The following is a 22,344-nucleotide window of genomic DNA, read 5'->3' as shown; positions in this document are numbered from 1 at the left end:
TGTGCTCTTGGTCACATAAATTCAGTTCTTCTAACAGGAGGACTAGGAGCAGGAGCAGGCCACCTGGTCCTTTGATCCCAGTGCACCATTCAACATGATCATGACTGATCTCTTCATGGCCTCAGCTCCACTTACCCATCCTCTCACCACAACCCTTCATTCAATGTTCAAAAAATGATCTATCTTAGCTTCAAAAACATTTACTGAGGAAGCTTCAACTATTTCACTGGGCAGGGAATTTCATAGATTCATAACCCTCTGGGTGAAGAATTTTCTTCTCAATTTAGTCCTAAATCTGCTCCCCCTAATTTTGAGGCTATGCCCTTTTGTCCTAGTTTCACCTTCCAGTGGAAACATCCTTTATACCTCTATCTTATCTATTTCCTTCAAAATTTTATATGTTTCGCTTAAGATTCCCCCCCATTCTTCAAAATTCCAATGAATATAATCCCAGTGCGCTCAATCTCTCCTGATAAGCCAACCCCCTCAACTCTGAATCAGCCTCATGAACCTCCTCTGCACATCCTCTAGTGCCAGTACATCCTTTCTCAAGTAAGGAGACCAAAACTGCACGCAGTACTCCAGGTGTGACCTCACCAGCACCCTATAAACCTGCAACATAACCTCCCTGCTTTTAAACCCAATCCCAACAGAATATGATTTGCCTTCTTAATTACCTGTTGTACCTCCGGACCAACCTTCTGCGATTCATGCACAAGGATACCCAGGTCCCTCTGCACATCAGCATGCTGCATTTCTTTTACCATTCAAGCAATAGTCCTTCTTACTGTTGTTCCTACCGAAATGGATGATTTCACATTTATGAACGTTATTCTCTTGATGTTATCAGTATAAACCATTTAAATAAAGTGTTTTTTAAAAAAAGCAGTACAGGAAAACACTGGTCCTAGTTAATTCAAGTTCTTTTTATAACAGTGAATTTCAAAATGATCTAAATTGTGAAAGTTCTCCTTTAAAGTTTGAAGTCAATAGATATAACAGGCAGTTTCTAGAAAATGTTTTCTATAGGATTCGGGGTATATAATCATTTAAAGCAAACAGCTAAAATCCAAGTGACTCAGCCAAACTCTATAAACCTAAGTCCTTGATTGCCTTAGCCACTTGTTCAGCTATTTGAATACTTTGTGAAGTTTTGAGATGCTTATTAGGTTAATGGCTCCAGACAAGTGTAAGATTGAAATGGGTTAACACCATGGCTAAAGTAGCAGAGAAAGGAATTATACATGAATATGTTAATGGCCCTTACATTAATGTCTCATATTGTAATTTCAAGGCTCATGTTCTTGAGGTGCCCCATGCTGCTCATTGATTAAGACAGAAAATTCATTCCTGATCCTTTGCAAGTGCTATTCTATGTTAAATTCTCTAAGAAGCATATTATATTGGCCATCTCCCCATCCAGTATTCCAAAAACGAATTTGTCCCTCTTTTAATTCACAGAAGTAGAGAAATCCTTTGGTCCACAATAAATTGAAATTAAATATTTGGAGATCTCATAGCAGGCAAAATCAAAACCTGGTAAAAGTGCAGGCACGTTGTGCTGTATCATCATCAGTATAGAGAATTACCATGGATAAAGTGTGATAAAATACATCGGAAAGCACACATCCATGAATTTCGTCATACTGGAAACTGAAATAAAATGTAACTACTTACATTTTGAATTTTGTGATTTGAAGGTACGTTTTTAAAATTTTCAGTATCAAATAGAAATTGAGAGTCCATGCACTTATATCGGCTGTTCAATAAGATTTTGCGTAGTTTCTGATATTGTGGCTTTTCTTCATACTTCAGAGTGCTCACATAAGAGAAATAGTTGATTATTTCACCTGTAAGACCATTCAAGGATACAAATTAGGAAAACAAATATCTGATTTAATGAGTGCATTTAATAATTAGGATTATCCATTTATTCTGATAGTAAATTCTCCAGCCAAACTGAAACATAGCAGTCTGTTCTCCATCAAGAGTTCATATCACAGTCAATATTATCAGGAAGATTTTATATGCTAAAATGTGTAAGGCAGCTTTTACATTTATACGCAAGAATAAGTGCTCCCAACCTTACCAAATTTAGTGATGCAATGTAAAGGGTTTGTCAATGCCTTAGAGAATAACATAAATAAGACTAGTCAGCCTGAGACTGTGGCATAACATCGGATTCAATGCAATAACAAAAAGATATTAAACATACACATAATTGATCACGAGTTGAAACTAACAGGGGACTGGGCTCCTAAATCTTTGCACCTGCCTCTAATTTACAGAAATCATGACTCCATGCTGCCTGCATATTCTAAATTGTGAGCAAGGGATTTGAGAGCAGCTTCGACCCAAAGCTGCCAAATGTCAAATCTAAAAATCCACAGCATCGTAAATATGAAAAATAGAACACCAAGAAAATGTATTTTAAAATAATGGCATAGGAATATTATGATTCTTTTAATCAAATGCAGCCAAACATTTGTTTCTTTAGTATCTGTGAAGTTTGTCTCCATCGGAAGTTAAGCATTTTGTTCAGCAATTTATTTTGCAGCAGCTTCTCCATATTTTTGACTGGCTATATCCTGTACACTATATGATTATAAGTAAAGTCTTTCTGCTGACCACAGCATATGCTTTCGGAAAACGATTCTATCAGTAAAACATTCAGTGTTGCTGGCATCGGTACCAAAACTTTGTGTTGCAACCATTACGTTTTCTCTGCATCTGTCATGGAGAACATTTCTCAGCCGGACACACACAAAAACTGATCATAATGGCAAGTGACCTTTCAGCTCACTGTGATTATAATTAAAATAGAGTTGTTCCTTAACAATAATATAGTAATATCATCATCTTGTGCGGGCATAACTGGCCCTGAGGTACTCATTACTAGACCAAGTGAAGCAAGGGATGGTAATGAGCACCTCAGGGCCAGTAATGACCATAATCCTTGAACAAAATGATGTTATCACTATTATCAATCTATGTGGCCTTATTCTGTCTTCTATACTTGTAACAATGCTATTTTTCACAATTTTTGCATTCCAAAGGCATTTAATTTAATTCTTAGCACTTCAATAATACAGGTTATAACTTCTATCAGTGATCCATTTAAACCAGAGTGCTTCACTAGTGGTGCACATAGTCAGTTATTACAGACTTTCCAAATGTTCTCATTATATTGTGCAGCATGCTGCAATACAAAGATCCTGATCTTCCCCATGATAGAAAACATCTCACCATGGCAATAATATGAGAAGTCTGGAAAGCAGAGACCTGCATCAAAACCTAACATTTCTCACATTTTCCAGGGTATGCTGAGCTTCTTATGTGCCAGGTAACTGAAGGCAGCTGACCATTTAAACTATCCACATACATATTATATCAGCTCTGTAGAGCTGAATCTGTGTAAAATATGCATAAATCTCCTGGAACTATCCATTCTTGCCAACAAGTGTCATACTACAAAGAAGTGTCAAGATGTATGTTTATGAATGAGTGTGCTTTTCTCAATAAAGTGCAGTCTGCAGCATAAAAGTTTAAGAACTGCAACTTTTTTTTCCACACAATGATCACGGACATTACAAACATCAATGAGTTGGCATAGTTCTGTAAAGATGCCTCCGGAATCATGCCAATGTTGGATAATAGGTGAATCAACATGAAGAAAGCAGGGTAAAGGATCGTGGGTGGGAGTTACGAGTTAGTACTGAGTGGCATACAGATCATAGGGCAAAAAGAGATCTTGGAAATGATTGGGGCCAGATGGGATATGGGAGGTCATGGGAGACAGTATACGGGCACAGGTGGTCCAGTGGTTATGAGGATCCATGGGGATGGATGATCTTTAAACTTTAACCACAGTGTGGATGGGGTATGACATGGCAATTTAAAAATAAAGGGCCTCTCATGTAAAGTGGAAGTGAAGGTTTTTTTTGCCTTTCAGAAGGTTGCAAGTCTCAGAACTAACTTCCGCGGACATCACTAAAGCTAAGAGTCATAGAATAATTTTACAGCAGAGGTAGATTGACTGCTTTGTTGGTCAAGAATCTATGCTTATTGGCAGTATGCAGGAATGTGTTGTTTTATTTAAATTCATTCACAAGATGAGGACATCACGAGTTAGGAAAGCATTTATTGCCTAGCCCAGAGGGCACTGCCACGGTTCTGTAGTCACATGGATGGCAGTGTCCTTCTGTAAATTATATTAGTGAACCAGGTACATTTTTCCTGACAATCATGGTCATTATTAGATTCAGAATTCCAGATTTTTACTGAATTCAAATTCTATTATCTACCACGGCAGGATTCAAATGCAGATCCCTAGAACATTACCTGAGACTAATGAAGAGCTCCAGCCCGAAATGTCAATTTTCCTGCTCCTCAGATGCTGCCTGACCTGCTGTGCTTTTCCAGCAACACACTCTCATATCTGGATTAATAGTCTGGTGATAATACCACTAGGCCATTACCTCCCCAACCATAATTAGAGACCATAATCAGATTAGTCATTATCTTACTAAATGGAGGAGCAGGTCCAACAAGGTCAAATAATCTTCTACAGCTTCAAAATCTTCTAAATCTTTTATTCATAGGTTCGTAAGTTAGTAGCCACAGGAAGAATGCTGGCAGCTAGGCTGCTGTTGCTGAGAATGATGGTAGGCCTTCTAACCAGCTCACCTCAGTACACTCACTCCAAGCACATTGCATTGCGGTTTGTTTGTAAACTGCTCACTGCCTTAGCGAGAGAAATCAAGAATCCCAAGCAAGGTCAAACGTGAGGCAGGTGTGGGTTTCTCAAACTGTAAAAGGGCTGGAATCGCATTTTGCAAACCGGAGATGAATATCCCAGATATAGCAGCTGCCTGAATGAGGGGCAGAGGTAACGGAACACACATCGGCACTGGTATTGATGATGTCATTCATTTTTCCCCCAATGCTAAGCACCAAATTATTTTGGTTCTTAATAAATGTTGAATAAAGAACATGCATTATTTGCTCTGCAAACAATATGATTGAGAACACTAAAAGCTTGGAATAGTTCAGCTACTGAGCCCATGTAGATCTGTACAGTGCACTTAGTTCTTTAGGTGCAAGGCAAAAGTGAGGACTGCAGATGCTGGCGATTAGAGTTGAGAGTGTGGTGCTGGAAAAGCACAGAGGATCAGGCAGCATCCGAGGAGCAAGAAAATCGACATTGCAGGCAAAAGCCCTTCATCAGGAATGATACCAGTCAATTTTCCTGCTCCTCGGATGCTGCCTGACCTGCTGTGCTTTTCCAGCACCACACTCTTGACTTAGTTCTACAGGAATCTATTGATTCTGAGCATGACCTTTTTGTGGCACATCAGCGCCAGTCTATCCTCATTTTTTCTTTTGTGAAATATTCTGGACAGGAATTCTGGGTAAAGGTTCTTCTTTCTGAGTGTCAGCCTAGATTCAGTCAAAAGATTATTTGTTCAAGTCCCATAGCAAAAGCTAGACTGCGTTAAGTGGGCTGAAAACCCAAATGCAATACTGATTTGGTTCCACACTTATGGATGCAGCATTTTTTGGATGTGACATTAATCTGAGGCTGTGTTACCTTTACAGGAAGATGGAAAAGACATGGCATTATTTTGGAAAATAGCATGAGTTGTACCAATGGTTTTAAGGAAGGAATCCTCTGCCATACAAATCTCACAAGGATCAATAGCCATGTCATTGTACAGAAATCTGCAGCTAAGCTATAGTGAAGAAATGGAAGGGGAAATAACATTGCTTATTCTCTGCAGCCGTTCAAGTTAATTAAGTAATCCTTTTTAACCTAAAATCCAATTAGCATATTTACTTAAAACGAATCAATAGAGTTGCATTTTAAATGCTAATTATGCATCTTTTTTCCACACATAGATGATATGATTCATCTGATAATGGGTATAAATGGAGGACAGTGAAATTTTTTTCATTAACTCAAAAAAAAATGAGATAATCATTTTAGTGGACATTCTAAAAGGAGCTCCCGTTCAAATTGGGACAGACTACTAAAGATTGTCATTGCACAGTACTAGAAATACACTAGTGTATTTGTACATTGATGCACTTACTGCTTTCAGATCCAGAGGGAAAACACTGGTGCACAGAGGTAGGAAGGTTTTCCATAAATCTGGAATAAGAATAGTGAATGCATTATCATAAGTCACAGGAATACTTTCCAACAGTAAAGGGTTGTTAGCTACAAAACCTCAGATCATCGAGAAAATGTGTAAAATTGAATATTTTACATTTTGACTTCAACTCTTTATCATAATAGTCTTTCAGAGCATTTAATCTTTCACTATGGATAAATGCAAAGAAGCTCATAAAAGCTCAAGCATATTAATTTTCATCTCAACAAAAATGAAATGAAGTTTTTCTTGCAATTTCATGTTAAAATGTTTTATCAAAAGCCGAGTCATTGCAATTATCTGCATTAATGTTGATACATTAATGTTGGACTGGGGAGAATTAGCATATCACACATAATATGCATTATTATAAATACTTTAACATCTATCTCTAGATTTAACTACCTTTAATTAAATAATAAATTATTACATTCAAATCTGTTACATCACAATGCGATTTTAACACTTTGGATATAGGATTTATAGATGCTAATTCTGATCTGTCCATTATCAGATTTGACACTTCATCTAGTGAATTTTGAGTTACTTTCCATTTTTGGTAATCTGAAGGACAAACAACAACATAGAAATACAGGGAAAGCAATAGGCCATTCAACCCTTTGAGCCTGTTCCACCATTCTAAGAGATCATGCTGATCTGTGGCCTAATTCCACATTCCAGTCTTTGGTCCACCTCCCTCAATACCTTTACTCAACAAAAATTTTAAAACTAACAACTCATGCAGGATCCACTGATGTCTGGTGAAAGAGAGTTCCAAACATCTTACCACCATTTGTGCACAGAAACGCTTCCTAACATCAGACCCTCATTCTTAGAGTAAGCTGCCTCGTTCTGGATTTGCCAATCAATGGAATTAATTTATCTACCCTGTCTTTTCCTATTAAGGAAGATCATGAAGACTTTAATCAGATAACCTTCTAACTTCTAAAGAAAACAGATCTAATTTACATAATCTCTCTGCATAACTTAATCTCCAAAATCAAGATATCATTCCTGTAAACCTATGTTGTACTCCTTCCAAGGTCAATATGTCCCTCCTAAAGTGTGGCGCAGAGATCTGTTCACAGTACTCAGAGTTTGTGTAAATGCAGCATGATATCTGCGCCCTTGAACTCCAATCCTTTAGGTATAAAGGCCAGTATTCCATTTACTTTCTTCATTATTTTCCACCCCTGTTTGCAACATTTTTAAAAGATCTTTCCCCCAGTTTTCCAAACAGTTATGTCTCCCTCCTTTCATCTCCATTTACTTCCTTCTGATTGCAGCTTGTCTTTAAGGACTGCTTCGGGTCTTAAACTGACCTTGGTGTCCTTTAATGGTATTCTTGGCTACCACTGTCAAATACTAAGTATTTTGATATTGTTATGCTATCTACAACAATTTTTTTCAAGTTACTGTTTTTAGGATTTTGTCCTACTGGTTAAGGTTCAAGTATCTACTTTTATTTTCTTATTTTAAATTAATTCATAATTTCCAGAACATCTTAAAAACATTGGAGGAAAGGTTTGGAAACATTTCGAACATTAAATATCAAATTTAATAAATCATCTAATTTCTTCATATCTTAAACAGACATCTTCTTAATTTAGTAGTTTTATTTGAATGTAAAGAAACCACCTAGTCCTGAAATTGACAATGTCAAGAACTTACTGTTTAAGTACTCTCAATAATGTCACTGAAAAGTGTTTATATCTAAGTAGACATTAATGGAATGGAACTTGTGGATAATTTTGTCAAGAACACCAAATACTTTGAAATTACTATAATATTTATAATGACAATTTAAGTTTTACTATTGCGAATGAAATTAATACTTGGATTGTGTAGAGGTGAAAAGTGATTTTCTAAAGTCACGGATGAGCTTTGAAGTTTTTTTTTAATCTGTTACAATAAACATTGAATAGTTATTACAGAACTCATACTTGATTTTAGCTTCTTGAACTGCTACAGGATCCTTCAAGCTCTGCTCCCAGGGTAGCTTCCCACACAGCCACTGTAGCATGCAGTAGCCGAGGATTTCCAGGTCACCTCGTCTGGATGGAGCTAAGGGAACGTGATTGAGGAAAGGGAATTAAGAATGAAGGATTAAAAGTCAGTCAAGGCAAAAAATAGAGAAAGCTTTCATTTAACTCCTGTTGATGAAATGTGTAAAATCCAAGCAGGCAAGTGTCTTGTTTGTTCAGCTGTATTGGAGTTGGAACGCCCAGGTTTTTGGCTGTGGTTCATAGACAGGCTGTGACTTGTGCAGTAAAAGCAGGGGTCAGTTTCCTTACCTCCCCTAACCTCATCCTTCCTTAGTCTGGCCTGTCACATGAACTTGATCCCGGTGGCCTCTGACATGATCCAGACAGCTCATAATCCAGCACCAACACTTGCTCAAAGAGCCAGCAGTAAAACAAAGAAATAAATGTCTGCCTCTAAATTACTAACATATGTTCCAGGAAGTCCACAGGATCTGAATCACCCGTACAGAGACCCCGCTCACAGACTAAACAGTGATGGCCTTTCCTTTGCTGTACAAGTACTAAAAGTTTGAGGCAATGGCAAAACTGCCATCTAGTGTAGAACAGAAATGGCAACAAATAAAACTTAAAGGGGATTTGTTCGGTTTGGCAGTACATTTTCCAAATAAATAAATTATTTATTAAATTAAACTGTTGAACACAGGAATCACTCACTTGAAGTGCCATTTATCATTTCATGTTTATTGAAATATTTTTAACATAGCAAAAATGTTGGAGAATGCAGCGGCTTAATCTTTAATCACATAATATTATCCAAACTCTTAATCTAATAAGGTATACCAAAGCAGTCTTCTGCAATCCAACACTCAACATGCAATCCCTTGGGAGGCTCGTTATCTGTTCTTATGATCTGGCATGGATACACTAAAGTTTGGGGCAGCTGCTACCAAAGCGCAATGGGGACCTCACGATCTGAGGTCCTTCTTTCAAAATTAAATGGGGGTGGTTCAGTTATAGACCCTCCAAGTGCCTCAAACGCGTGTAAATATAGTTTTGTACAAGTAAGAGATGCCTTTGGTTTGTCTGTCAGATAGAGTCAAACTCCAATGTTTGTTTGTTTCCTTGATATGCTACTGGAGAGAACTGAACTCATCTGTGACTATCACACACAGTTCTCCTATAACACAACCCCGCAGTATAGATAAATCACACTTTAGAAACAGTGCCTAAAGTGTTGGCAATGTAATCGTGTTACAGCCAACATACATTTTAAAAGTTCGTACTGTAGAAACAGCATCCCCAACTTGCCGATCGCATTGCAGTGAATTTGCATTGACGAAATGCAAGTTAAAACAGGAAGATCTGAATATAAAAAGATATTTATGAATAATGTACATTTTTAAAATTTTAAAAAATAGTGTCCAGCCATGGAACATGACTCCTACATTACAACCAATTTACACTGCATTGCAACTTCATTTTCTGAGAATTCTCAGGCTATGGATTTCTTATGAATTTTGTGGAATGATGCAATCTAATGAAAACCCCTTAATTTAGATCTCTGTTATTCCACATCTCATCAAACAAATACTAACGTTATATTTGTTCATACGTATAAAACTATTGGGATTCAAAATACAAAATCACAGGTTCCGAGAATCCCCCTTTGAATGTGGACTACTCACACTCTACAGGTGGGATCCCCAAAAATGTCCAAGTCACTTGCATCTAAATCTCACCGATTAAGAGCAGTATGCAAACATGCTACTTTTCCCATTATGAATGCTGCATTATAGATGAGGAATCTTAAACTATACAATCACAAAGGGAAAGCATTTGAGTGTGGAACATTAATTGCTCAAAATTCATTGTTGGCAACATTAACAGTGTTTGGGATTTGCATAAGGCTGGAGCATTTTCTTTGCTTGACAAAAGGTATATTACAAAACCAGAAGGAAAGGTGGAAGTGCATGGTAGTCGAGGCTCAGTATATATTGGAAAACATAACACCCATTTGTCAATTGTATTACCCACCGTAAGGATAGGTTGTTTTTGCACAGAGCTAATGAATTAGTTAAAATGTCATCACCAACAAAATGAGCCAATGGTCTCCTTTTATGCAGTAACCATTCTATGAATCTATGATTCAAAGTCTATCTAAAAAAATTAAACACACCTAATTTTACCTGAACGACAGAACAGGGTTGCACAAGAACATATTTATCGAATCTCAATTCTGAGGGTTTAATTTCTTATTGGAGCATGTATTCATGTGAACCTCCTCCACAAATTTCGCAACTACTGCATAGCATCTAGCTTTAGAAATTATTGAATTACTGGAAAATAATGTCATAAGATAATCTGATCCAATACTTGTATCATTGATCCTCAATAATATCTAATCCTATAATAAATTAAATCCAACTCAGTTTTGTTTAGATGTTTAGCTGTGGCAGAATGGTAGTTTTTGTTTGCCTGATTCGAATGTTGCATGGTCAAGGGCCACTTCTGAGATCAGAGCACATATTTTAAAGTGGAATCTCAGCATAGTACTGAAGGAGTGCTTTACTAGTGGAAGTGTCTTTTTGCAGAGACATGAAACTAAGACACCGAACGTTCTACCACCAACCAGAATGGCAGATTGTTGGCAAGGTCCGGCCACTGAGCCATCTTTAAAGACATTGGGTAGGGTATGAGTTGGTTGTCCACCACAAATCTTTGATGCTGAGACCACTGATAATAGCCCCTTTAATAGCCCCTTCTCCTGCACTGACTGGAGGGCTGCAGCCAGCTAGGGCCTTGCAGTAGCTGAAACACAACTAGAGAAAAGGTGGTGGTTTCCGGGTGGCAGAAATGAAGTCCAAGCATCAGTTCGCTTTTCATGCTTTGACCTATGAGGCTGAGTTAAAAATGACTGTAGGCCACCCTATAGAGGGATTCCACAAAGAATCTCTGACAGCAGTGAAAATGTTTAAGTAGTCTGGTTCTAAAATCACTGAAAGAATGCCTCCATCTTGAGTAAAACTAGCTACAGCTCTTCCACAGCTGGACAAACTCGAACACAGTCCTGCAGCATCAGGGCATGTCTGCTATTCTCAACTGAACAGTGAGAGCTCCTTCAGGCCACTCCGATTTTTCAATTACAAATCTGGACCCGAATGTTAGTCCGGCTTCAGCGACCCAGTGCAAGACCAAAAATTCAGTCCATTGTATTGAAATCAATCTGAACGGATATTACCAGATATATTATTTTGTCCATATGCATAAGCATGGTTTAATGGAGTTTGTGCTATATTAGAAACTGTAATACCTCCTGGCATTGACACAGAGTATAATTTCTTTTACTCTAGGTTTGGATGAGGCTTTATACCCTGTCTTTTCTGTCAAGATGATTTTATCTTTGGAAGCATGGATAGGATGATTTCCAAATTTGTGAAAAGAGGTATTACATCGCTTAGTTTTTAAGAATATACAAAATAAAAAAACAAGATCAGGCCCTTTGAGCTTGCTCCACCATTCAATAAAGTAATCTCACCTTGCAGGGCAATTCTCGCATTGAGGAAATCTCTTGCTGCATTCTCTCTAAGGTAAGCATATCTTCTCTAGGTGAGGAGATCAAAGTGTGCAGAACACTTTGAGGTGTAGACCAGCGCACAATTTTTAATTGTTCCAAGGACTCCTTTTGAGAGTTACTTCTGATTTTATGCAGTTACATTGTGGTTTTTGGGGACTATCTTTTCATTCTCACTAATTTCTTTATTAAGTAATATTATCACATAATAACTTTAGCTTCAGTATTTGTATTGATATACAGGGTATTTGTGGTTGCAAAAAAGCAAAGTTCAAAGTATTGATCGATAGCCTCAATCAGCATCAACCCCATTAAACATAAAGCCACAACAAAGAAGGCTTTAGTTTCCTTGATGTCACAGAATTTTAAATCGACTTAAGAAAACAGAAGTTATTTTTCAAAATAAGTGATGTGTACTTCCGCACACAAAAAGCCATCACCCAAAACACACCTTCTGCAGAATGATGACACAGCTAGGATACTTCTAATGCATATGCACAGAGCTGAAATATTTTATACAGGGAGTTACTACCTTTTTGAAAGTATGTCTAAGATCTCAGTCATAGATTTAAATAAAAGGACTGACACAGTGTTCATAATAATAGCTTCCACTACAATCTTCACCACACAGAAGCTCCTAACATTGGCAGCCATAAGCTAGAGATACAACATTCTTCGCAATTAATTCATTACCTCCATGATTCAAAGTTTTCCTAGCTCCTAGTTTGTTCATTCTCTCTTCTTTCAGCTTCTTTCTCCCTTCTCTTCTCTGCCATCTTGAGTTTTTCTTCCAATCCTTCACCCCTGAAGTTTCCTCTCCTCCTCCCCTACCCCCCCCCCCTCCCCCCACACACCTAGCTTCTGCCCAGCCTCCCGGGCTCTGGACTTCCACATTCCTGCCCCATAGTTCCATGTAAGCCTACTTTTGATTTGCTCTGTTTCTAACCTGGAAGAATCATCTACTATTATTAGTTCAAAGGCTTGTCTTTGTTAAATGTAAAAGCCATTGTTTCAACTAAAACATCCAGATTAAAACTGTATTATCCCAGAGGTTACTTTGAGAATCAAAGAACAATCATTTCAAAAATGAATTTCCATTGCCCTGGACTGTTTTGAGATTTCGCTAGTAAATTCTAAGCTGTAAATTCTTAAAACTGGAAGGCAAGGATTGGTTGACCACAGCAGCATGCCTGCCTTACACCTGTGAATATAAAACCTTAACATCCTTCATTCACCTGCCAACATACACACCCAAGAATTCACGCTAGATATTCAGTTTGGTGATCTACTGGGACTGCATGTTACTGACAGACTTTTAATTCAAGGAATACTTTTCAGCCATATTGCTTCACTTGGCTCCAAGTTCCCCCACCCCAATCCTCGTTTCCCTCAACTCCCCTGCCCCTAGAGTGCTTCATTCTAGAGTGAATTTGAAACTTATTTCAAACCTGGGAGAAAAATATTCCTGAGCAGCCATAAACATTCACACTCCAATTCCTAAAAACTTAGATGGCAACTGAACAAATTACCAAACATATTTAGCCCCCTCTCGTTTCTTTCACTTTACACAATGGGACAATCAACAGTGGCCTGTTGTAAAGGTAGGTTAGTGCCTGGAATTCTTCTTAAAGGTTTCACTATAGAGTGCAAGATAATTGTAATATATAAAATTACATCTAAGTACACGATTGTGTTACATCACTGCGATAAAGACAAATAAAGGGCTGAATCTTACCTTTTTTTGGAAAAACTGCATGTCACATTAAGTTATGTGGAATGATTCACACTGCAAGGCCTAGCGAGTTTTCTCACCACATCTTACTGACCTCACCACATATTTGCCATTTGACCCCTTAGGGTGAGAATCGTGTCTAAATTCCACACTATCCAACAGTGCACCATTCCCAAAACAACCTGCCGCTCTGTGGAGATTCTCCCTAAGACCAGCAATCCTTGCAACAGCGCTATCTTTTAAAGTCCACTGCATACCTCCAGGAATGTTGCAATCTGGAAGCTGTGGGGCTCAGTCATGGAAGGAGTAAGGCGAGATCTCAGAGATAGGGAAGTTGGCATGATGAAAGGTCCTTGCGAATGGGATGGTTGAAAGAACTACTCCTCCTGGAGGTCCAGCAGTGGAAGGCACTCTATCAGACTCTGCCTGAGTAGCCAGAAATTGCCATACAGGTCAGTGCCATCTTCATGATAAGGAATGAAGTAACTCCACAAAGGCCAGCATCCCGTCACCCTTTATTTACACATGAAGATTCCTTGACACTGATCCAGTTCCCTCAGAGCCAGATCTCAGAGTGAACAGAACCTCTTGACAGTCCTGTTCTTATCTGTCAGCCAGGGCTCCTTAACAGTCCCTGTCAGCAGGGACTGTTAATCTGGTCCAATCAGGGTACACATATTCTATGAAGTCTACCTAGCTGACCTCACTGCAAGGAAGACCATGAAACTTCAATTGTATTCTCTGCTCTGCCGGCATAACTACAACACTCTGCTCTTTGCTGCCTCTCATTATTTGTACCACCACATTCGCCTCCCACTAATGCATAAGCTCTACTGCCCCTCTGTTACACTGCAACACCTTCCCTATCATAACATTTGCTACCCCCCTCAAGATCTCAGACCATTAACTCTGCATAGCCTTTGCACTGCCTCCTCACTCCCTTGGAACACCTCAACACTTTTCTCCCACATATACCAGCCCTCAGAGCTGTACCACCCATTTGCATCCCACTTATTCAGCCCCTTTGTCAGTACAGGAGAAGAAATCCCATTACAAGGTGGAGCAACATAGCGCAGGAAAACAGGGATGTGATATCTGAGCCCTCACCTCCTCTGAGGAAAATGTTTCTGGCATTAGCAGGAAAAGACAGCAACTGTTCCTCTGGGGACACAGTATGTTCACCCCACTGTAATGGTCGCATTAACCAGGTGTCAAATTCCATGAGTGCAATGTCTTCTTCCTTGTATGCATTACAGGTAGACCTATCCTCCGAAGGACAACCACGCAGAGAGCAGTTCCACCAACTCCCTGGATGAGAGTGTAAACACGTCAGAGAAACCATCATTCAGACTGGCTCCAGAATTCCAGGCTGGATAAATGACATCTCAGTCAGCACCATAAGGTCTCACAGAGTTTTCAGACATGGACAGCTCTGTATGTGGCTGAGGGATAAACAGCCCAGCCCACCTGTAGTCAGAGGACTTCAGGAGAGCAGGCCCTTTCTGAGCCCCCCAGCAGGAGGTAAGGCTGTGGTATCAGCTTGGAGGGACTTTCTGCAGATGCATAGGGAGGAGCAGCAATGCAGCGAACCCAATGACACACTGGTCATCTTTGCTCTCACACTGCAGCTGTATAGGCAGGCAGTCTTGTGACCACTCATCTGCCTTCATGGTCAGGTTGTTGACTGCCCCGGAGACACAGACCTAGCACCTCATGGTGAGTCAACAACAAATCACCCCATGCATTGGTTTCTCAGGCCTGAAGACAAGGCAAGCATGGGAAATGGGGCCTTGAGCCTACTCCACACAAGGAGATAGAGTAGTGCTCTGAGGCACCTGACCACATGAGGCCCCTCCACAATCTCCTCTCAGGAACCGGAGGAGGGGGGTGGGACTGAGCACTTCCACCTCCGGACCCTCAGCATGTCTGGCCTGTCTGAGCATAAACATGCCTGAGGTCAAACCTGACCAAACCTTTAGGGCCAGCACACTCCAGTGCAGAGCAGGCTCCCCTCCAAAACCCACCTACAAAGGAGGAGGGAGCTCAGTGCGTCACAGAGGAAAGGAAAGAAGGAGAAATTTGTACAAATGGCACTACAGGATGCAATGGCTAAAAAGGTTATGCAGATCATTTGGTTTGTATACAATGATATGTGAATAGCTTTTTTTATTTCATGAACCCTTGTGTTTCACCATTCTTGTTGTTGTCTCTGTCTCGGAGTAGGGTCTAAACACTTTGTAGCACCCTGTGGCATCACTTTGTGGCCTTTAATGAGGCATAGTGGTTGTGACTGGACTGCAATGATCACCAAATCCATCATGACAGCAGGGGTATGAACCGCACCAACTCACTCCAGTATCTTAGCATCCCCCAACCCCCAATCCTCACTGTCTACTGTTCAGCTGGCTGTGTCCTGAAGAAGGGTTACAACCAAAACATCAATTTCTCCACCTTCTGATGCTGCCTGGTGTGCTGTGTTCTTCCAGTCAAAGAGTGTGGTGCTGGAAAAGCATAGCTGGTCAGGCATCTGAGAGTAGAAGAATCAACATTGCAAGCATAAGCTCTTCATCCTTTGCAATTCTCACTTTCTCCCTGCTGTGTTCTTCCAGTCTCCTGCCTGTCTACTTTGACTGCCAGTATCTGCAGCTTTTTTGTCTCTAATCAAGTCTGCCCTGCTAGACCAGTCTGTCTTCAGTGCGGAGGGAGAGAGCAACGCACTGGAAGATGCCAGGATGGCTACCTGGAAGTGGAGCTCCAAATGTCAGTGGTAGAAGGGTATGTGCAGTTGGTTCTGGTGAATCACGCCCTGGTCTGCAGATTGACCCTGGGCAAGATGGAGCTCTTTTAAAGCAGTGAGTTGAACTCACAAAAGGGCTTTAATAAGCATTAATGAGCATCATTTAGGAACTCACTGCTGTCTAGTGAGAATCGTACCATACCGTGTGAGGAAATGAATAAGATACTGTGAAATGATTTTAATAACTGAGATTGGCCTGACTGAAATCTCACTCAAATCCCCATTGCCCAGAGAATGATAACATTTTATTCAAAGTACCTTTCATTATCGGGTTGATGTTCGGAGCGTTTGAATTCAGGATTGAACAAAAGTCCCTGTCATCTAAAATGCTGGACAAAACCCTGGAGTTTTCTAATATCCAAAAGTACTGGACAAAATCCTGAGCTCAGGCTGCAACAAAAACACACACAGCCAGAATGATTTCAGTCTGGGACTATTATCAGCCTGGAATTCCAATTTACACCTCCATGCTAGGAGAACAATCAACCAAACCTAATACTCTGGACTGAAACTAACTTTTACACCTTCCGAGTGTGGTGCTGTAAAAACACAGCAGGTCAGGCAGCATCCGATGAGCAGGAGAATCAACATTTCCGGCATAATCCCTTCATCAGAATTAGGCTTGCTGATGAAGAGTTTATGCCCAAAACATCGACTCTCCTGCTCTTCGGATGCTGCCTGACTTGCTGTGCTTTTCCAGCACCACACTCTCGACTCTGATCTCCAGCATCTATAGTCCTTATCAAAGTTAATGTTTCAAGTCCAGTGATCCTTCTTGAGTTCTGCATTCTGAGGAAGGATCACTGGACCTGAAGTGTTAACTTTGATTTCTCTTCACAGATGCTGTCAGACCTGTTGAGCTTTCCCAGCAACTTCTGTTTTTGTTTCTGATTTATAGCATCAGCAGTTCTTTTGGTTTTTACCAAACATTCAACTTTAATCAAAATCCATTTACACATACTGTTAACTATCAGGAAGTCAATCGACTTCAGAAGGGACCACCAGAGAAACGATGGACGACACAGACTTAAGGGGAGATCTCGGGGCACACAGTTTGTGTAATTGCTCGGTGATCTCACACCAGAAGAGAACCGTTTCAACAACAAGCTTCTGTAGAACCAGTTTCTCCGCAGGCTCCCCAGCTCTCACAAGCAACTTTAGAACCAAGAACCACAGACACTGAACCAGGAATCCAAACCAAGGGCATCATCACAACAAAGGACATCTCAGAGAGGGAGGAGGCAAACAAGCGCTATCCAAACTACAGCTTCCAGACACAAGCCTTTTCCAAACCAAGAGAATTGACAGCAAGAACCTCAGCAGCCAGCTGTACATCAAAACTCCATTTTCCCCAGTGGTCAGCACTGCTGCCTCACAGCGCCAGAGACCCGGGTTCAATTCCCGCCTCAGGCGACTGACTGTGTGGAGTTTGCACGTTCTCCCTGTGTCTACGTGGGTTTCCTCCGGTTTCCTCCCACAGTCCAAAAAAAAGGTGCAGGTTAGGTGAAATGGCCATGCTAAATTGCCCATTGTGTTGGGTGCAGGGGTAAATGTAGGGGAATGGGTCTGGGTGGGTGCACTTCGGCGGGTCGGTGTGGACTTGTTGGGCCGAAGGGCTGTTTCCACACTGTAAGTAATCTAATCTAAACCCCAAAGTTTCTAACCTAGCTAGCAGGGAGGGGAAGGTGGATGGTGACAGTGTATGGGACCACAAGAGGAGGGAGCCTAACTAAGGCTTCTGGATTAAAACTGCTGTTTAGGTTCTAATAGTGTTTAATAGTGTATTTAATTACTGTCCTCTGTATAATTGATAGTGTTATTTTCACTGTTTAGTGCTTTTGCCTGTATTTATTGTTTTATGCTTACCTTTTGTATTTAAACAAACGTAGACATCCTTTTCCCCAGAAACACCTGGCTACTGCCTTCTTCCTTGCACATTCCCTAAATATGTCCAGTGTCAGAACCAGGGTTCTGGGAGTGATTCAAACCATCCATAAATCAACAGATTACTGATCACAAACCAGCACCCCACAGGGTGGAAGTGACAATGTATGGTGGTCCAGCAGAGGTACAGAAGAAAACTTTTGATTCTCCGATTGTAAGGAAATCCGCTGAGCAGCATGCTGAAATAAATCCAGTGGGCAGTCAAGAAAATATGCATAAAATGGTTTTACTTCTAATACACCTGTATGAAAGATAACTCTGCCAGTTTATGACTAGATAAACAAGATTGAACCTCATGAAGTTTTAATCCTGGCTTCATAAGTGACGAGGATAAATGCCACAAGTTCACCTGTCTATCGGGTTGGCAGACTTCTCAACAGTGCAACACAGTTACAGCCATCAACGTAGGCAAAAGGGAGCACTGTAGGTGCTGGAGATTAGAGTCAAAAGTGTGGTGCTGGAGAAGCACAGCAGGTCAGGCAGGGTTCGAGGAACAGGAGAATCGACGTTTCGGGCAGAAGTCCTTCATCAGCCATCAACATATCCAGGCTTGAAAGAGTGAGCCTCTAAATACCTAGTTCCCCAACACTGTGCTAGCATTTGGGAAGAATGTATGCATGCAAAGCACATAGAGCATGCATTTGATTCACTTCATTATAAAGGTGCTTTTCACTCCAATATGGAACCCAGAAGAACTATAAAATGGCTACTGCCAGATATTCTAGTATAAAGCTATTTCTGCTAGACTAGATTTCTACTGCAGTGCTGCAGAATCTAGTAATCAAACCAATAAAATAGGTCCTGACTTGTATGTTGGCAAATAGACAATACTTTAAAAAATGCCTCATTTTGGTAATATACTGGTATCTCCAGAGAAATTAGATATTGACTACATGCTTCAGTGACTAGAAATACGGCCGCACAACAGTCTGTGCATTAATCTAGACACTACCATTTCAGTGACACTAACAATGTTTAAAAGTTCAAACAGAACTCGGATACAGTAATAATTCCCAGTAATTATCAAAAGCTGACAATGCAGGATTTTAATTAATAAAGTTATTCATTGTGCTCTTTGGTAATTTGCTTGTAATATTGACAACAATAAAGTATTTTGCTCCATGATAGATCAAGCAGAACAAGCTTGACCTCTGCTTTGCTTCAAATGATACGTAAAAATAATGGGCAACACTATAATTAGTCTGTCTGTGTAATGGGTGTACTGTATTAGAACACTGACATGAACATTCATGTTTACTCCACACTGAAAGTGACCATTAAGACACTCATCAGTCGGGCAGACAGCTTATTTTATCTGCTAACTCTATAGACTGTGAAGAAAATAGGTTCAAGTAAACTAATATGTCACAGACCTGCAGTCCTTTACTGTGCCAAAAGCAATTTCTATTTCTGTTCAGCATAATATGCAAACAGAGAATGCAGTGGAGCAAAAAGATTAATAACTCTTCATTTTCTGTCAAAAAAAATAAAAGTAAGATTCAAATTTATAAAGTTGTTATTAACCAAAACTGAATTTGACAGATAGAATTAAATCGATGCAGTGAACTGTCCAAAACTATGGAGCTTTCCAAAATTGCATTCTTCCTCTCAGTGATGCAATTGTGAAAGCTGAGGAAAATCAACTTGCAAGCATGGAAAACAAGCTTTGTCTAGGAATTTCTGAATAACTCTTGCTCCCTTGCCAGTAGAACTGTTCGACATTCCTGGTATGTTTTGCTGATGATGGACAGACTTAGGGAAGTCATAAAGTGAGCTCTGCCTCTCCCTTGCTGAATAACATAGGAAATAGGAGCAGAAGTAGACCATCTGGCCTCTTGTGCCTGTTCTGCCATTCAATAAGATCATGGCTGAGGTTTTCCTGGATTCAGCTCCATTTACCCACTCACTCTCCATAACCCTTAATTTCTTTACTGTTCAAAAATCTATCTTTGCCTTAAAAAAACATTCAATGCGGTAGTCTCAACTGTTTCACTGGGCAAGAAATTCCACAGATTCACAACCCTTTGGGTGAAGAAGATCCGCCTGAACTCAGCCCTAATTCTGCTTCCCCTTACTTTGAGGCTGTGCCCCCTAGTCCTAGATTTACCTGCCAGTAGAAACATCCCCCCCTGCTTCTGAAGTAGCAACTGCTACTGTGACCAGTCCAGTTTAGTTTCTGATGAACAATGATCTCCAGGATGTAGATTGAGGACTCTCAACAGTGATAATGCTGTTGAATATCAAAGGGAGATATTTATGCTGTTTTACTTTTGTCATCATTGCCTAGCATTTGTGTTGTGCAAATGTTATTTGCTGCATATGGGGGTTTTGTCCCGATCTCTCTGCCTGCGTACAAAGACTGCTTGACTATCTGACCAGTGCCAAATGTAGCTAAACATTGTGCAAACTTTCTGTAATCAGTCCCACGCTTGAAGAAAGGTTGAGAAAGCCACTAAAGATGGGTGGGCCTATAGGCTGTTGTGTCACCACGTAGTTCCTAACTCCCAGTCAGGAGATCTGGGTTCAAGTCCCACCTACTCCAGAACTATGCAATAATATCTTTGAACAGGATGATTAGAAAAGATCCTGGTGAGCTTACAACACTGCTGAAATATCCTTGGTCTGATAACTGTGTTACAATTGTGATGAGGGTGACACGCTGGTAATGAAGACCCACTATTCCACTAGTCACACCATTCGTATAAATATTTTCATGAAATGGCCAGCTGTTTCCATTTTGTTCTGCTACCCAGAATGAAAGACACTTTCACCAGATTTCTGAACTGAACTCTAAACAAGACTGTTATAAAACAAATCTTATTTCTCAAAACCAGTGCCAAAACTAGTGGGTCCTGACGAAGGCTTTCAGCCCGAAATGATGATTTTCCTTCTCCTCGGATGCTGTCTGACCTGCTGTGATTTTCCAGCTTCACATCTATTGACTCTGACAAAACTAATGAACATCTAGGCTATAATCTGCAGTTAAATAGTGTACGTTAGATGGGCATCAGATTGTTTTCACAGGTGGGCCTGTACTGAGCTGTAATGTTCTATGCTCTGTGTTCAAACAATATTCCATCTTAATCCCAACACAGATTCACAATACAAGACAGCAAAATTCTGCAGGGCAAATTCAAAAAGGGCAAAAGAAACCACCCTTCCTGGCCAATGATCTGAAAAGCCAATGATCTGTAATTTTACCCACATCCATCACTTCCTCTGGCAGCTTGTTCCATACACGTACCACCCTCTGCATGAAAAAGTTACTCCTCAAGTGTCTTTTAAATGTTTTCCCTCTCACCTTAAACCTACACCCCTCGTTTTGGATTTCCCCACCCTAAGAAAAAGGCCCTGGCTGATCACCCTATCTATGACCTTCACGAATTTATAAACCTCAATAGAAGGTGACAGTGTGCTCAGACTCCAGGGAAAACTGCCCAAGCCTATTCAGCCTCTTTCTATAACTCGAACTTTCCAGTCTCAACAACATCCTTGCAAATCCTTTCTGCACGCTCTTAAATTTAACATCCTTCCTATAAATGGGCGACCAGAAGTCTATGCAGTATTCTGCCTCGCCAATGTCCTGTACAGCCACAACACGACATCCCAACTCCTACACTCAATAATGTGACTAATGAAGGTGTTTGACAGCTTACCTTCTTCACTACCCTGTCTACCTGAGACTCCACCTTCAAGGAACTATGCACTGTCACCCCTTTGGTCAGCAACACTCCCAGGGCCCTACTATAAAGTGTATAAGTCCTGCTCTGGTTTGCCTCACCAAAACGCAACACCTCACATTTATCTAAATTAAACTCCATTTGCCACCCCTTGCCTTACTGGCCCATCTAATCAAGATCCTGTTGTACTCTGAAAATCTTATTCTTCACTGTCCATGACACTATTTTGGTGTCATCTGCAAATGTACAAACCATACCTCCTACACTCACATCCACATCATTTTATATAAATGATGAAAGGCAGGGGAATCAGCACTGACACCAAAGGTCACAGTGCTCCATTCTGACAAATATCCCTCTACCATCATCCTCCATCTCCTACCTTTAAGCCAATTTTGTATCCAATTGGCAAGCTCCGGCTGGATCCCATTTGATCTAACCTTACTAACCAGTCTACCCTGCGGAACCTTGTTGAATGATTTA

The 22,344-nt window shown here is 40.3% G+C and overlaps 1 protein-coding gene across 4 annotated transcripts in view; it reads right to left on the bottom strand.

The window, feature by feature from the left end:
* LOC140483059 (serine/threonine-protein kinase VRK1-like) overlaps window positions 1–22,344 on the bottom strand; it is a 110,134-nt gene that overhangs the window by 29,936 nt on the left and 57,854 nt on the right. For all 4 annotated transcript variants that reach the window (XM_072580974.1, XM_072580973.1, XM_072580972.1 and 1 more), the window contains exons 9-11: window positions 8,096–8,216; window positions 6,093–6,151; window positions 1,678–1,850 (exon numbers count right to left, since the gene is read on the bottom strand). In XM_072580974.1, coding sequence (XP_072437075.1) covers window positions 1,678–1,850; window positions 6,093–6,151; window positions 8,096–8,216 — 353 coding nt within the window. The remainder of the gene's footprint in view (window positions 1–1,677; window positions 1,851–6,092; window positions 6,152–8,095; window positions 8,217–22,344) is intronic.

The sequence above is a fragment of the Chiloscyllium punctatum genome, chromosome 11 (genome assembly GCF_047496795.1).
Source record: "Chiloscyllium punctatum isolate Juve2018m chromosome 11, sChiPun1.3, whole genome shotgun sequence".
NCBI classification, from domain to species: Eukaryota; Metazoa; Chordata; class Chondrichthyes; order Orectolobiformes; family Hemiscylliidae; genus Chiloscyllium; species Chiloscyllium punctatum.
The sequence above is the reverse complement of the archived record's forward strand: the minus strand, read 5'-3'. Positions and strand labels throughout refer to the sequence as shown.